Source organism: Populus nigra, chromosome 1, assembly GCF_951802175.1.
Source record: "Populus nigra chromosome 1, ddPopNigr1.1, whole genome shotgun sequence".
NCBI classification, from domain to species: domain Eukaryota; kingdom Viridiplantae; phylum Streptophyta; class Magnoliopsida; order Malpighiales; family Salicaceae; genus Populus; species Populus nigra.
The window spans coordinates 19,696,321-19,713,198 of NC_084852.1; the positions used below are offsets into that span (position 1 = coordinate 19,696,321).

The 16,878-nt window shown below is 36.9% G+C and overlaps 2 protein-coding genes across 2 annotated transcripts; one reads left to right on the top strand and one right to left on the bottom strand.

Annotated features, from left to right (window-relative positions):
• The first annotated feature begins 921 nt into the window (after positions 1-921).
• On the top strand, positions 922-4,113 carry LOC133669205 (uncharacterized). The gene is made up of 3 exons (XM_062089261.1): positions 922-1,653; positions 2,363-2,710; positions 2,810-4,113. Exons 1-3 carry the CDS (start codon positions 1,198-1,200, stop codon positions 3,437-3,439), a joined length of 1,434 nt encoding a protein of 477 aa, XP_061945245.1. The 5' UTR covers positions 922-1,197; the 3' UTR covers positions 3,440-4,113.
• Positions 4,114-10,239: 6,126 nt separating this feature from the next.
• On the bottom strand, positions 10,240-12,360 carry LOC133671185 (classical arabinogalactan protein 9-like). The gene is made up of 2 exons (XM_062091848.1): positions 11,748-12,360; positions 10,240-10,629 (listed from the first exon to the last, which is right to left on the bottom strand). The coding sequence occupies exons 1-2, from the start codon at positions 12,267-12,269 to the stop codon at positions 10,549-10,551; spliced, it is 603 nt and encodes a 200-aa protein (XP_061947832.1). The 5' UTR covers positions 12,270-12,360; the 3' UTR covers positions 10,240-10,548.
• Positions 12,361-16,878: the final 4,518 nt, after the last annotated feature.

Genomic DNA, 16,878 nt, shown 5'->3' on the forward strand with positions numbered 1-16,878 from the left:
TTTAATCCCTTTATGGCCGGCACTAACACCCTTCTAAACCCTAGGATTTTTTTCTTCAATAATTCATTATTTTGAGTGTTTTTCATCCATTTCCATGCCAATTACATTAAACAAAATCAATTTTTCATTTCCTAAATTTTATTCATGAACCCTAACATAAAATTTACAATTTACACATCAATTTATAATTGTAATCAATCTAACTTTTGTAGTCAAGTTTAAAACCTCTTATATGACGATAAAGTGAGTTTCAATCCTTAATAATTGAAAGTTTTCTGATAATCGCTACCCAACTTGCCCGACCCTTTTCCACATAATTTCCCAAATTTCTTTTAATTTTTTCTCCCTCTGTCTTTGTCTTTATCTAGTCTAGGAACTATTATCTCACTATTTAGGCTAAATCTTATCCAAATCCCTTCAATCCCTGTCTTTTTCAATTTTTAACATCCTTCAATGTTAAAAATTCAAATAATTTTTTTTTAAAAAAGCAAAATACTATTTGCCAGCGCTTTGCCTCACAAGCAACAAAGCTTTGCTAATGCTTTTTTTTTTTTAGTTTGCTGAGTTGGCCATGCTATATTGTTGAGATAAAAAAAAAATTCGACAAATGCTATCATATTATCACCATTTCCAGAAGACATGGAAAAATAGAAGAGCTAGTAAAATTAATATACATATTTTTATTTTTAAATAAACGACTCCTAATAAAACCTGTATTGAAATCAAGGATAAAAGAAATATGTCCTTTAATTTCATGGATGTTTATTGAACACAAAGAGAGCTCTTACCAAAACAGTAAAAGTCTTCGAGCCCACTAACCACGCAGTCCCCTCCCAAATATGGCCTCTGCCCAGTAACCACTCACCCCCCCCCCCCCCCCGACCTCTCTCTCTCTCTCTCTATATATATATATATATATCACAAGCTTTGTCACTCGCTCTGGTACAAACCCCAACACACACGCTCACTGTCCCTCCCTCTCCCCAAAACTGTTTTCCCACTATTCCCTCCCCACTTCTCCACCATTCCCACACCCTAAAACACTCCCATCTCCCATGAAAAATTCTCGTTTATTCGAACAAACTCCCCCACCTAGTCCCCCTCACCAATAAAAAAAAAGAAGAAAAACATCTCACTTTCTTTCCTTTTCCTCACCACCGGCGGCTACTCTCATCTCGTTTCTTCCCCCTACAAAAAATGGAAAAAAAACAAGGTTTCTTCTCGGCGCTCAAAGAAGAAGTTGTCCGTGGCCTCTCCCCTTCTCGTTCCCGCTCCAACAGCCCGGCTCGAACCGCGTCTCCAATGTCGGGCCTGCTTCGCCGCAAAAAACACAAGGAAACTTCCTTCTTCGCGTCGCAACCAGAACCAGTGATTGGGAGATCAGGGAGTTTGAGGCCAATGGTTGGGGAAGCGTTATCTCCACTAATGGAGGGTCCGGATCCGGATGGAGGGGAAGGTGAGCGTAAACGGGTCGGGTCGGGTTTGGGTCAGTGGATGAGAGGGCAGTTATCGAGGGCTCCATCGGTTACTAGTTTGGCTTACAAGAGGTCTGATCTGAGGTTGTTGCTTGGGGTTATGGGTGCACCATTGGCTCCAGTGCATGTTAGCACTTTGGACCCTTTGCCTCACCTTAGCATTAAAGACACTCCCATTGTAAACTCCCTCTGTCTCTTTTTCTTTAGCAATGCACAAACGGTTTTTGATTTATTTATTTTTTCGCAAGGTTTAACAAAGAAAAAACTGCATTTTTTGAAGTAATTAGTTTTGAGGACTGTTTGTTTTGTGGAGAAGGCTAAGTGGAAACAACTAAGCAGAGTTGGGATTGGACATTGGCTTACTGAGAGTAGTAGTTTTGTGGGTTTCCTTTTCTTTTCATTCTTTTTAAGTGAATTGAGAATTATTGTATCAGTGAATTGCTAGATCCATGGAATATTTTTTTTCTAGGTTAACTTTTTTAAATTGCTTTTTATTTTTATTTTTTTGGGGGGCGCCAATATGTTTTTTGGTTGGTGAGAAACAGAGGAAAAGGCAAAGAAATAAAAGTTCATGATGTTACATCTGATGTTGCTCTACAAAATTTCTGGTTGAATCTCCAAAGGTGCTCATAAGAGTACAATCTGTTCTTCTGCTGAAATTATTGAAAAAAATATGATATTGTAAGGACTTGTTTGTTTGTTTTAATCTTTTTTCATGAAAGTTGAAACTGATATTTGCACCATGGTGTGTAATGGGTTGCTGCTAACTGTGGACGCTCGACTCCATTTGTCTTTACTGTTACTTGGTGTGAATTGTTTTAATTTCTTTGAAAAACAAAAAAGAGTGTTGCTAATATTTTGTCTTTTATGGCATTGCATTACTGCAGGAAACTTCCTCTGCCCAGTACATATTGCAGCAGTACATGGCAGCGTCCGGTGGGCACCAGGTGCAGAACTCTATTCGAAATGCGTATGCCATGGGAAAGCTTAAGATGATAGCTTCGGAATTTGAAACACCCACGAGGGTGGTCAAGAACCGGAATGGTGCTAGAGGTGTGGAATCGGGTGGGTTTGTGCTTTGGCAGATGAATCCTGATATGTGGTATGTTGAGCTAGCGGTTGGGGGTAGCAAGGTTCATGCTGGCTGCAATGGCAAACTTGTTTGGAGGCACACACCTTGGCTTGGTGCACATACTGCTAAAGGCCCTGTTAGACCCTTGCGTCGAGCACTTCAGGTGACGTTCTTTATGCTAATTCCTCCTGCAAACTGTGCTGGGACATTTACCTTTGTGTTACTAATTTGCTCATCCGTGTACTTTTATATTCTATTTCAGGGTCTTGATCCAAGAACCACAGCCAGTATGTTTGCTGATGCAAAGTGCATAGGAGAGAAAAACATAAATGGTGAGGATTGCTTTATACTAAAGCTTTTTGCTGATCCACAGACTCTGAAGGCCCGGAGTGAAGGCCCTGCAGAGATCATAAGGCATGTTTTATTTGGCTACTTCAGTCAAAAGACTGGACTTCTTGTTCACATGGAGGATTCACATCTGACCCGTATCCAATCCAATGGTGGAGATGCAGTTTACTGGGAAACAACAATCAATTCGTTCCTTGATGATTACAGGCCAGTTGAAGGGATCATGATTGCCCACTCGGGTCGTACTGTGGTGACTCTTTACAGGTTTGGCGAGGTAGCAATGAGCCATACCAAGACAAAGATGGAGGAAGCTTGGACTATTGAAGAGGTTGCATTCAATGTGCCCGGCCTTTCAGTAGACTGTTTTATCCCTCCAGCAGATTTAAAATCAGGGTCCTTTAGTGAAGCTTGTGAGCTAGCTCAGGATGAAAGGGGAAAGAGTGCAATGGCATTAGCAGCATATCGGGCGAAAGTTGCAGCCCTAGACAAGTCAGATGATAGCTGTGCAGATAACATGATATGGAAGATGGAGGTGTCTGATTGAGGGGTAGGATTGCATTACTACAATTGTTTATACTGGTAGCTAGCTTTAATTGACTAACGGATTAGAAGTTACAAAGTAGGAGTTCAAGTCATTTTTTGGACTTCGGGATCTGCCTCTGTTAATCTGTAAATAGAGCATGATCATTCACCGGCTCAAACTAGGGCCTGGACGAATCTTTGTACTCTCAATGCAGGATCCAGCTAAGGTGTTGGAGCTCGGTTTTCCAATTAGGGATAGAGCAAATGGAGGTTTAGTTTTAGTTTACCTTCCATGTCTGGAGGAAGGTGGTGAAGCTTTAAAATAGCAGAACTGTTAACCTTCTATACATTTTTACTAATTCTATCTTGAATGCATACAGCGGTGGCAGTAGAAAGGAAAACTGCTTCTGGCTAACATGAGTTTTAACTCGAATGTCTAGTTTGTTCACTTCTGTTTGTGGGCTTGTTACTCTTATGTGGATGCTCAGTTTTTATTGAAGGGTCTTCTCGGTTTTGAAGGGAATGGAAGTTTCCGGTATCTGATGAATGCAGGCAGGGTAAAACGAGACCAGCTAGTTTCTTCACCGTTCTGCATCTGTTTTTTGCAGTGCTTTTCCATTGCTGTTGAAAGGGATGTAAACCATGATATTTATTGATCAAATATTGAATGATTAATGCTTATTATTGTTGAGATCAGCACATTTTCCTTCACCATCTCCCTCTTGGATCTGCGTGAAATTCAACATTTTAATTCACCCCCCAATCTTTAGATCCTTTTATCTTTACTAATCCAGCGCAACCATTGGATTTTTTTTCTTAATCGTCACGCGTGGTTCATTTCTGAATGCTGTGTGGTTAAGGATGTTGTTCTATCCCCCCCCCCCCCCCCCCCCCCATCTCCATGTATCTTTTCGCAGTGATTGACAACATCTAGTGGCGGTGCTGGACAACTCAGGAGCACAGCGACGCTGGCACCTTTCTGTACACTGCCCTCTTCTCGGTGGGGTCTATAAACTTTTTCATTAAAGTCTGTCTGTGTATTAAATTAGAGAACCCATTGACCCAAACGCATCGGCATGGAACTAAGATGGAGAGAGGTTGAATATGGGTTTGCATCGTTTGAGGCAAAACCTGTGCACGGAGCATCATTACAGCAAGGCACGGGGTAAAAGGACTCCAAACCCCATGTGATTTCTACCCCTTCTTTTGCTTTCTCGTCCTTAGCTGTGCTTTGTTTTATCATCCTGCCTTTTGCAGGCACTGTCTCTTCACTTCTTTACCCCACAGGGTTTTTTAATCCACTTGTGTTGCGTTTACTCCATGGTCTAGACTGTGCCGAAGGTTCCTTAATGTGTATGTCTGTTAATTTGGCGGTGTTTTTATAAGAATATTTCTTATTTTCAATTTTTTTTTATTTTTAATATTAGAACATTAAAATTATAAAATAATATTTATTTGGTGGTCAGGTTGACGGTTCCTAATTGATGATGGCTTTGCCTTGCACTAGTTTCGAGTTGATTTAATTTTATCCCTGAATTTTAATAAAATTAATTATCAGCCCTTGAAACCCTGTATGTTTAATTGAAATGTTTTTTTTTTACAATTTAGTCCATGCTATTTTTCAATTTATTGTTGTTTCTTAAATATGAAAGAAAGAATGTTAAATAGAGATTAAGTTATTATTTACTTAGTTTGTAGTCGTTTATAGGATGAAAAACGAAAGTACATACAAAGGGTTAGTTTTTTTAGTTGTAATTGTTTTTCAAATAATTTTTTTATTTGAAAAAATATTAAATTAATATTTTTTAAGTATTTTTTATAATTTTAATATGTCAATATTAAAAAGGAAAAAATATTTATTTTATTACATTTTTAATTAGATTTAAAAAAAAATTACTAGGCATCACAATTAAAAAACTCAAGCAGGGCATGTGATATTGTTACATGGAAGTCTCGAGATTGAATAAATGTAGAAACCAACCTACAGTAGAAAAGCGTGGTTTTATTTATTTATTTATTTATTATTTTCCCAGTTACATTTTTCAAGAGTTTTATTCTTGATTCGGCCATTATGCAATTTGGGTCTGCGCAGTGGATAGATAATGCAGATAGGCTGTGCTGGGCACCGGCCAGCGACTGTCAAACGAGAATTAATGATATCTTAGCTTCCATAACGTCCTCACATTTGGTATATATTCCTTCTGCAGCTAATTGATTCAACAACCACATATGTTTGCTGCGACCTCCTTTTGTTTTATTTAGTAATTGAATCTGGCAAATCCCTCTCCAGGAAAAAGAAAAGAAAAAAAGCTAACCAGAAAGCTTGGGGAAGCAATCTGTGGCACTTGACTGATAGTTTTAAAACCTCTTGTTCTTAAATCCCATTCGATTTTCTTCACCATTGTTCAACAAGGATATCTTTTTGGACTTGTTTTTACAGAGGGGAAGAAGGAAGAGCACGATAGTTCTCTTGCTTGCAATAGCCATTATGGGAGCTTCCTTAAAATACGAATGTAACCCTAAAATCAGTCACTCTCGGAGATGACAATTTCTTAGCTGTCTCCTGTCATAACCACTGTCAATCCATACCAACCCTACCTCTTATGCATGTCATAATTTTGATGCGTGCTTCCTGTTTAATTGGTTAACAGAACGATCGATTTAGACACTTTTTAAACGAGTTTGTTGGCATAGAAGCTGCTGGCCTACAACTTCAACCTCCCTTCTTGCCTGACGGAAGGAAAGTATGGCAGGTAGCTACAAATCTGCGTGGTTTAAGTTATCCGTGTGTCTATGTTCACACACACACACACACGTGTGCATTTGGGGAAATGAGCTTATTCAATATGGGAATGGGAGATCTGCTACCAGTGAGTCAAGATGGTACGAGTTGAAGGCTGGTCTTAATTAATTGTCTAGGAAGTAGGGATCTATCGAGATTGTTGAAGTTTAAGAGACTAGTCGTACACATAATTTGAGCAGACGCCTCCGTGTTTGTTTATGGGGGGAATGGTATCTAATTATTCTAGGTATCATTCAGCTAGCTCATGATCTTCCTAGCACTTTCCTAGATGGCTCTGTTGATTCTGAAGTTGACTTGAACTACGAATTCAAAAATCTTAACACCCTGTGCTTCCTAGCTAACACTTTCATGCAATTTGATTGCAAGAAAACCAGTCCTGAAGGAAAATAAAAGTAAAGAAACCCCACCATTTCATGTGCAAGGAAGGGTGAGGATCAAGTGCATAACTCAGATCAACTACAGGTTAAGCTTAATTAGCTGGCATATGCATGGAGGCCGTGAATCTTTCAATTAGAAGTCAAAGATGACAGTGTACATTTTTCATGGAACGATTATACAAGGATAAAATCTTTAATGAGGTACAGGGCTGGTTTGTTTTCTAAAATATACAGGAGCGGAATCTAGAGTGTATTTTTTTTAATTTTTTAATGCCATAGCATATGGGAAATGACCTTCAATATTCTTGAATAAAATTTATTTGACTTTGAGAATCCCACTGTATGTTTAGTTTAATAGCGGAAATCCCACATACGCACCAGGATTTTAGGAAACGTTCTTAGATTTCTTTACATTTTGAGCACATCAAGATAAAAATGCATAGATAGTAATGTCAAGAGCTGGAAACTTGTATTTGCTGAGGGGAAAAAAAAAATTCTACCAAGGCAGTGTCGGCAAAGGAAACATTGCACCAGATCATGAGCAGTACAAGGAATAGATTGTTCAGTATTAATGATAGAGTAGCTGTCCCCAAAAATAGATGAACATTTATTGAGCCTCTGACTTGGTACCCATGCTTCAAGTGAAGTTGCTGTTAAGAAAATACAGAGAGGTTAAATCTGCATCCAAGCTCGTAGTTGCATCTGTTTCTCTTTATATGTGGACGTACGTGGTTGCATTGCATATGCGAATGTCAGTGAGAGAAGGGAAACACATGAAAGAGAATGTACATGTGCTTCCACGCATTTGCCTGCACGTCAATAAAGAGTGTTGGGGTTAATTTTAACAGTCCGATAATCGAAACAGAGAGCATTAAAATCCTGATGCTGGGCTCGAGTTCTTGTTTGTTTTGGTTCTATGTCCACACTTTTGTAAGAATAGATCAACTCCATCTTTCTTGTCTGGTCTTGTTAAAAATAATGCATGAAAAATGTTGCTTATCGCAATGATATTTATTCCTCACAGTCCTGTTTCAAGTTCAGCACTGATCGCTAGAGAAATAACCATCGAATTAACCCTTCAGTTAAAGGGCTTAACATGTCACAGATCCGTTTCCTTCATGATGCTTGGGCTCGAACATCATCTGTAAATCCCACTGCTCAATTCTTGAGTGGTTATTCTAGGCAGGGCCGAGCTGTCTGGTTCGATATAGATATCATCCGCAAGTCACAGGCGGGTTTGTGATGCGATTAGGTCCCTCTTCAACTGTTTATATCGTCATGCAACGAAGAACATTGTCTACCAGCTTAGAATTCTGCAGTAAAATCTAAAAGGACTAAAATTTTTTAATTAAATGGTTTGGAGGAGGTGACATGGAGATCAAGAGGTATGCTCCTCTTTTTGACCACCAGAGTTTAAATCTCAAACCAGACCATGCAAGGTGAAATCGTGAGCATCTTGATGTGCGTGTCCTTCCTTTAATCGAGTCAAGGTTCTAGTTTCATCAAAAAATATGTTTTCATAGATATTCAACTCCATCTTTTCCTTCTCGATAATGTAAAGAGTTGAAGTAGGCTGAGACAAATCAATTGCATGTGTGATATATCAATGAAAAACTCTATTCAAATCATTTCTTATGAACGTTGAATACACTAATATATCCACGTTTAAAGTTGATCACAACTGCTGATGCCGAAGTAATATCAACATTTAGAGGGTACAGAGGCGACATGGCACTGCTAGGCCCATATTATCCGATCAAGAAGGGTTCCACGGACCAGGAAGGATGGAAACGCCCACTGAAGGATTGATCGTGTTTAACGGGCCAACGGTATTATCTCCGAAAGGCCGAAGCTTTACTTCTTTCCCCCTTTAGTTTGAGCTACAGAGGCCCAGTTTCCTTCAAGTTCGAAGACTGAAGTGTTAAATCCAACTCGGAAATTCTTTGTTTTTTTTTTCGAAAAAGAAGAACAAAAGAATGGAAAATCTGAAAACCCAAGGAAAATCTTGCGGTGACAGGGAGTAACCGGTTATGTTTTATTAGTTATTTCCTGTGATTATTTTGAAGAAGAAAAAGATAAATACAAAGAAGATAGAGAATGAAATTAATAACTCACTAAAAATAATAAAAATATCTACACGTAGTATTTATTTCGCTTATTTATATCTATTTTTTTAAAAAAATATATACTAGAAAAATAATTACAAAAATATCACCAGTCACCCTATAAACATTGTAAAATTACATGCAGTTTAAGAATAGTATAAAAATCAATCATGAAATGATTTATCCTATTACATTCCATTCAATGATGCACTGTGTTATCCAACGAACTACAAAACTTCTAGCACAGGGAGTTCATAATTGAAACCTCTAAGCAACTACAACTTACATACTCAAATTAGTTACATGATTCGTGTTTTATATCAAGTAAAAAAACATAAATTTAAATTTATTCTCTCTAAATTTTTTTTTCAACTTATTTTGACCTAAAACACTTTAGTAACTATGATAAACCTATACATGACCTAAAAAACCCAAAAAATCATCTCAAAAATCAAAATTAACCCAAAAGAAAAAACCAACCCGAGTCCATATATGTTTTTTCATGAACTTTAAAAGTTAAAAAAAAAACACTATATAAACTCCTCTTATCAAATGAAATCATTTGACACAAATATCGTCTATTTTGGTAGCCTAAATCGATGTCAATGACATATTTCTCTCTTTACAATCGAAATCTTGCCACTTTTCTTTCTTCTCTGTCAACCAAGAACTAGAAAATAAAAAAAATAAGCTTTTGTACTACAATTAAATTTAAAAAATATTGAGGTATTAAAATTATATAATCTGTGTTAATTTTTTTAGTTTAAGAACTAAAGTGTATTTTTTGTAAAATTTATGGTGGCACCTTTCTCATTTCCATCCCTTATTTTTCAATCCCACCCTTTCATAAAAATATTAAAATCAATTGGTTTTAATTAGTATTAAATTACACGGGGGGAGAAAATAAAAATTAAATTAAAAAACATTACAGAATCTATCCACAGTAATTCATAACAAAATAAACATTGCATTTCTAAACCATGAAAAACCCTCTCGGCTTTTAATTTGATAGCTAGTCTTGTACTTCCAAACCATGCTGAAGAAGTGAATTGAACGTAATAATGGATTGCCAACACACGGCATCTTCACCAAATTGACAAGACTGGAAATCAAATTTGTTTAGATCTGTATTTTTATATTTATAACAACGTAATAATGTAGTTAGCCTATCACCTTGTCGTTTAATGGGTGCTAGTGATTGATACTCTTAAAAGCACTGGCAGGATAGGGTAGGATCCTTCAGAGTCGAAGCAAATGCAATGATTCCACAACCTTGACAGAGGCTGGCAGTTGACAGCCCTGTTCGAAACGTTTTATTTCAAGGATGGTGCCGGAGAAGAACGGTTATCTTTAATTCAGAAATATATTAAAATAATATATTTTTTTATTTTTTTAAATTCATTTTTAATATCAATTCCAAACACTATTAAAATGAGAGTGTGCGTTCGTTTGAGAGCTTGGTATTGGTAATGAGACGGGCCTCGGAAGGACCCGTTTTAGGAGCCGGAAGCTAGTGCTTATATCGGAATCGCACGTGTAAAGAAGAAGGGAATGAAATATAAATGAATAGGCGAATACTAATCAGGGAAATTTAAATGAGTGAAGGAGGTGACTACCAACGATCCCAGATACAAATAACTCCCCTCCGATGCAAAAGCTTCCCCCAAAAAATCTACCCAAAGAATCCAACCGAATGTATAACATGTAGCTCAGCACAGGCGATTAAACGGCTCATCACCGTGCAGGGGCTAAAATGGCAGCAAAATAATATATGTAGACGACCGCTGGAAATAAAAATAATAATAATAGGAGGGAGACGAAGAACTGAGACAAAGAGATGACTTGTCTAGAGCAGCAACCAGAAAGCTGATCCGAGGGCCAAGCTCACGACCATCTTCTGCAATGACCACATCTTCTCCGCTCCGCTCTGCCACACCACAAGTTTTGCAACAAATCACATGTCAAATTAAAACATCAAAACGCAACATTTATGGGCTTGAAAGGCACCTCTAGCAATGCAATTAAGAAAGCGGGGGAACCAACACTCGCATATTCAAACCTAATTTAGCAGTTAACTTGGACCCACTAAACTTCAAGGCCCAAATATAAATCATTTGAGGCCCATTAAATGTAACCCAGATCAGGCCTTGGGGCAGTTATCTTGAGCCCAGAGATTTTACGAGACTCGAATTTCTAACCCCCTTAAATGAAGGCACTAAGATCAATTTAATTTATGTTTTAGGACGTATAACCCTGCAATAGAGCAGAGGAGGGGTGGTCCTCCCTCCAAGGACAGTGCAGGCAGTCCTTGGGATTCTGTGTCTCGTGCTCCCCGTCCACACAGAGACTTCAGTGACCCTTCAAAAAACTCCTCGTTTCCTTGGCTTAAATTATGGCTTTTATTTCATTTTGTCAGCAATCACGTGAAACCACCCGACTGAGTTATTGCAACGACACTTGCTCTTTTAAGTTTTCCCTAAAAAGGGAGAAGATTTACCTTTGATTAAATAGCGTTGATTCCTCCACGTTGTTACATCAAGGCCGATCAAATCAGGTCAAACACTGACTTTCAAATCAGGCCTGTAAACTACTGATTGGTTCACAACTCTTGAGCTTAATCTAGTTATATCCACACCAGATAACAGCCCTAGCTAACAGACGTAGAGAACCCAAGCCAGAGACCGTTGAGCCCGCTTTGGGACACCACAAAACACAAACGATACTCCAGCTTACAACAGCAAACAATACTATATTTTCTCTACATTACGCCGGTTCCTAACTAAATTAACTACTCCGTACTACAAGGACACCAACCAGGTTTTGAAAAAAAATAACAACGCGATATTCATTTAAATGCAAGAGATGAGCGAGGTAGATCTGATATTAAAATCATAGATAAATTAATATGACTGGTCTGTTTTCTTTTTCTTTTTCTTTTTAATAAATGAGTATTCATATTTGTTAAATCCAAACGGTAAAACAAATTTACAGATGAGTATTTCAAACAAAAAAAATGAGAACATAAAAGGGGATCAAAGGACTTACCAAATCGGTTCCTACGGGTCCAGGAGAAGCAGCACCCAAACTTGGAGCAGGAGCACCGGTTGGTGGAGCTGGAGGACTCGATGCCAAGGGAGATGGAGCTGGAGCCTTCAGCTTAGACTTGCTGGGAGCTGGAGCTGGAACAAGAGCTGGCGGAGCAGCCAAGGGAGCTGGTGGAGGAACAGCTGGAGGAGGGGTTGCTGGTGGTGGTGTGGCGGGAGGAGGTGTTGCTGGTGGTGGTGTGGCGGGAGGAGGTGTTGCTGGGGGTGGTGTGGCGGGAGGAGGGGAGGCTGGTGGTGGGGCTGAGACCGGAGGAGGTGTAGCTGGAGGTGGGGATTGGGTGACTGGAGGTGGGGCTGAGACTGGTGGAGGAGTGGAGGTTGCCGGTGGAGGAGAAGTAGTTGGTGTTGTTGCCGTAGGTGGTGCTGGTGTTGCTGTTGGTGATGTTGCTGGTGCTTGACCACTAACACCAGCAATAACAATGCAGATCAAAGAAAGAAAGATCACAGCGTTTCTACGCACCATTTTTGTCTAGTTCCGAGTCTCTCTCTCCCCGGGCTATTTTGTGTGTAGAGGCTTGGAATTCTGACCAGTGAGGAAGTTGAGAATGGAAGGGAGGATGATAAATAGAGAGTGCTAGGAAGGTTCGGAATTTTGAGAGGGATCAGTGGGCCCAATTGGGTACCAAACAGATCTGAGGCGTCGGATTACGGAGTTTGATGTGTGGGACCAACATGCATGTGATTTGGATATGAGATCTGGGTGACACGTTGATGGCCAGCTTGGTGGCTTTTTTTTTTGGGTTGTTGTTTAGCGCCTTGGTTTTGTGTTAGTGTTAATGATGATTTTGGGCTTTCATTAGCTTAGGGTGGGGTGCCCTCTTAGAGGGAGGGGTGAAAGACAGGATGGTAGAGTGGGCCTTTAATATATGATTAAAAAAATCTTGATCATCAATATGGTTGTTTGTTGGAATGATTTTATTTTGTCCTTAAAACGGTGATGTATTTGTCAATCACTGGTTTTAGAAGGGGAGGGGGCTGGGATGACTCGAATGTGACATAATATCCCTTTATTTTAGATTCTCACTGATTAATTAATCTCTGTCATTTCAAATCTGAGAATGATAGGATTAATATCGAAGTTTATCAAAGTTTCGGCAATTTAATTTCTTTCGTCCACCCAGCCAAATTTGTTTGTCAACCAACACAGACGAGACATTGCTTGCATCTCTAGTATTCGGCAATCTAAGGTTTGTTGAAAAAAAGGGTAGGGTTTTTTTCAATCCAAAAATGCATTTTTTATTTTACTGAAAAACAATCTAAACGTCTACATAAATCTCTTTATATCTTTAAATAATTATAAATTAATTCAAAAACAAAGAATCAACTCAAAATTCAGAAACTTCCAAGAATCAAATATACATTTTCATGCAATTATAAGGTGAAACAATGTGAAAGTTAACTTTTTTATTTATTTAATGAAAGTTATAGGCACCAAGAACAATATTTTTAATAGCTGGAATCATTATTAACCCAAACTTTTTTTTATTATCGAAATCCAGTGGTTTTTCTCCCTCATCTCTCTACTCAAAAATTAAAAAAAAAATTACACCAATACTGTGGTACAAAGTTTTTGAAAAAATTAATTTTTATTTAAAATACATTATTTTTTTATTTATTTTATAGCAGCACGTAAAAACATTAAAAAATACTAAAAAAAACTATTAATTTAATATATTTTCAAATAAAATATATTTTAAAAACACTAAAAAATTAAAAGTCACCGTCGTAAAAGACAAAATCTCTCAACTTTCTTTAGAAGAAAGGTCTGAACAATACCAGTCACATTGATTTTGGATCATGTTATTAAAGTAGATTATTTTTTAGCAAGCTTCTCTCTTTGTTAAAATAGAAATTTTGAAGACTTCTCTTTGATCCTTCAAGATTTAATCAGATCAAGATGCAACAAAACCTCCATCTTATTTTTTCTTGTGCCTTCTTACCCCATTGAGCCAAGCTAGCGAACACTTACCTTCTCCAGGCAAGAATAATGCACAGCATAATGACAGTCCTTCTTACTAAAGAAGCAACAGGGGAGGATTATGATTAGCGGACCCTGCCTTCCTTCATATGTGCTGGTCCTTAATCATAGCATCGCCACTGCACTGGCACTGGCAGTTGTATATTTTACGCTGAAGTTTTGTCTGTAGTCCACCGACTGTAGATGCTATGTAGGTGCGCCGCCTGTTTTGTGGTGGCCCATGCTGTGCTGTCTCGCCGTGATAGCTGCCCTCGAATCAACTTGAATGCAAAATAATCTTCGACAATCTGTAATGTTAAGAGTTTGGTGTGGTTCTTAAGGAGGCACGTTTTCTTTATTTGATTTCTCGATTCAAATCTAGTGAATGGTATTTTTAAAAAAGATTGATATTATTTTTTCTGAATTCATCAAGTCAGTATAAAAGATGTGCTGTCAGAGTTAATTAAAAAAAATTAATTTCGATCAGTATATAAACTTACATGATAATACTCTATAATGAAAAGAATAAAAATAAAATTATTCCACCTTGTCGAAGAATATGAACAATGAACACTTATAAGTGGACTTAGAGATGCAAATCATACAGATAAACTGATGATTACGAGAGCTGAACTTGTAATGATTTCCAGCAACGTCGCTGAAACCAGGCCTCGCAGAACAACGCCCTTTTTTGGGTTTGTCCTAAAAGCCTGTTGAGTGAGATGGATCATTAAACTTGGTTCACGTGTGTCGCCCAAATTGGTTAAGAGTTTGGAGGGAAAAAAAATTCTTTTTTAAATTAGCATAATAACAATAAAAATTTCATAAAATAACAACGTTTTAAAAAAAATTAATGATACAACACAATATGACCAAGCATGACATGTTAAACTTCAATCTCCTACCTTAACATGTTGACCGGTTAACATGTTGACCGGTTAGATGTAGTTGTATTAACTAGTAATCGATCGGCAATTTTATATAAAAACTATAATTTTATAAAATATTTTTTCTAAATATATTTTATGAGTTAAAATTATCTTTGTTCAACTTATAAACTCAAAAATAGATACCAATTAAAATCTCAAAACTTATTGTTCACACAGTAGTGAGTGATTCTGAACAGTCAGATGTGAGTCTACCATAACTAAATGTGGATTTGCTCCAAACAAATTACATAGATAGCGTAGCAGATGTATTTATAGACTAGTAGAATAGGTCTAGGCTAAAGAGGAGGTTTGATCACGTCAAACCAGAATAACAACTCAAAAAAACTATAACTTTTGATCTAGCAGTTGGATCGCACTCAAATGTTTATAGGAGCTTCTGGAGGTCGTTTCCGCTATATTAGCTATTGTGTCATTACAAAGACATTCAGATATTTAGATATAAAATATCTTGACGAAAACTCTCGATTTTAGCAGTTTTAAGATTTTTCTTGTTATTTTCAGAACCGGTCAACTCGTTGAGCCATAAATAATATAATTTAACCGTATCGTGTTTCAGAAGCGTGATATTTAATAAATATCAGTATTTCAAAACGCAACATGATAAACTATGTTACTTCGCTGAACTTTTTTTTGTCATATATCAATTTGTCAATTATTTTAAGTTTTGTGTGCTATACAAATTTATATAAAAATAAAATAAAATTGGAAGATGATCTTTGTTGGTATCCCAATCCTTTTGTTTGATTATCTTTTTTCTGTAACATGATCAAGGAAGAAGTTCATTTTCATAAGATCCCACAGAACTCGCCCACATTATGATTACTAATTAATGGCTTAATTATGGGCCCTATTTTCATTGACCAATCACCATCGCACAAGTCCTTGCAGGTTTGTAGTTTTTTCTTCATAACAAACGTTTAATCATAACAATCCATTTCCCTATTCTTTCTTTTTTGTTTGGAGATTGATGGTAGGAGAGCAGTGGCGTTCCGTAGCCACGGTAGCGCGTGGGCATGCACTGTTTTTTACCTGGAGATAAGAAAAAAAAAAAAAAAAAAAACTACTCTTGCTGCACATGTAGGTTTGGTGGAGCAATGAAATTTTTCTTCAACACATGATTCTTATTGTAATAATAATTGGTTTTTAAAGTAAAGTTTTAAAATATATTAAAATAATATTTTTTTATATTTTAAAATTTATTTTTGATATCAACATATTGAAACGATCCTAAAATATAAAGAAAACAAATTTAAAACTAAAAAAAATTCAAAAACTTTTAAAAGCGCGATTGGACTACAATGTTAAACTAGGCCGGATAAGATTGAAATCGATGTAGTGTTTGGCATTGTAATGACGGTTGATTTTTAAAGTGTTTTTCATTTGAAAATACATTAAAATAATATATTTTTAATTTTTAATTTTTTTTTTGACATTAACACATCAAAACAATTCATAAACAAAAAAAGAATTTGAAAAAAAATCAAATTTTTTTAATAAAAACATGTTGCAATCTTATTATCTCCCTCCCCTGCCTTCCTTCTTGACTGTAGTAAAATGGAAGAAAACCATCCCTATTAATTATATGTATTCCAACATATTTCAGGCCTCTATTTTTTTTTAAGTACAGGTGAATTGAGATGAAATTTTATTGATATGTATATTGGGTGAGAATGATTGAAAGATATAATTAAAAGGATAAGATATAATAGAAATCTTAATTACTATATCTAATATAAAGGAATCGGTTTAATATATAGTTAGGGTTTGCAATATTGTTTGTTTTCTTGGTGATATATTTATAAATTCAAAATTAAGTGACTGCGAGGGGTACGTTACGTAGAGTTTTAATGAATCTTTAAATTTAGATACGACTAGTTTACACGTCAAGAAGAAAAGAAGTCCTACGCAAAAGTGAAGATTAATTCTACAGTTGCGAGAGCAGTAATTTAGGTGGTTAATTATTTTCAAGGCAAAAAAAGCAGCGACTGACAGGGCATTCCATGAAAACTCTCATGAAGTTGATATTGCTAGCTCTTCCAAAAGTAATGGCTTCTTCTTCAACCCCTCGTCGAAACCTTGTCCGCATGCATCGAAATGCCATCACAAAGCCTGTCGAGGATTTGCCCTCTCAACCTCCTCGATAACTCCATTGACAGCAAATTAAC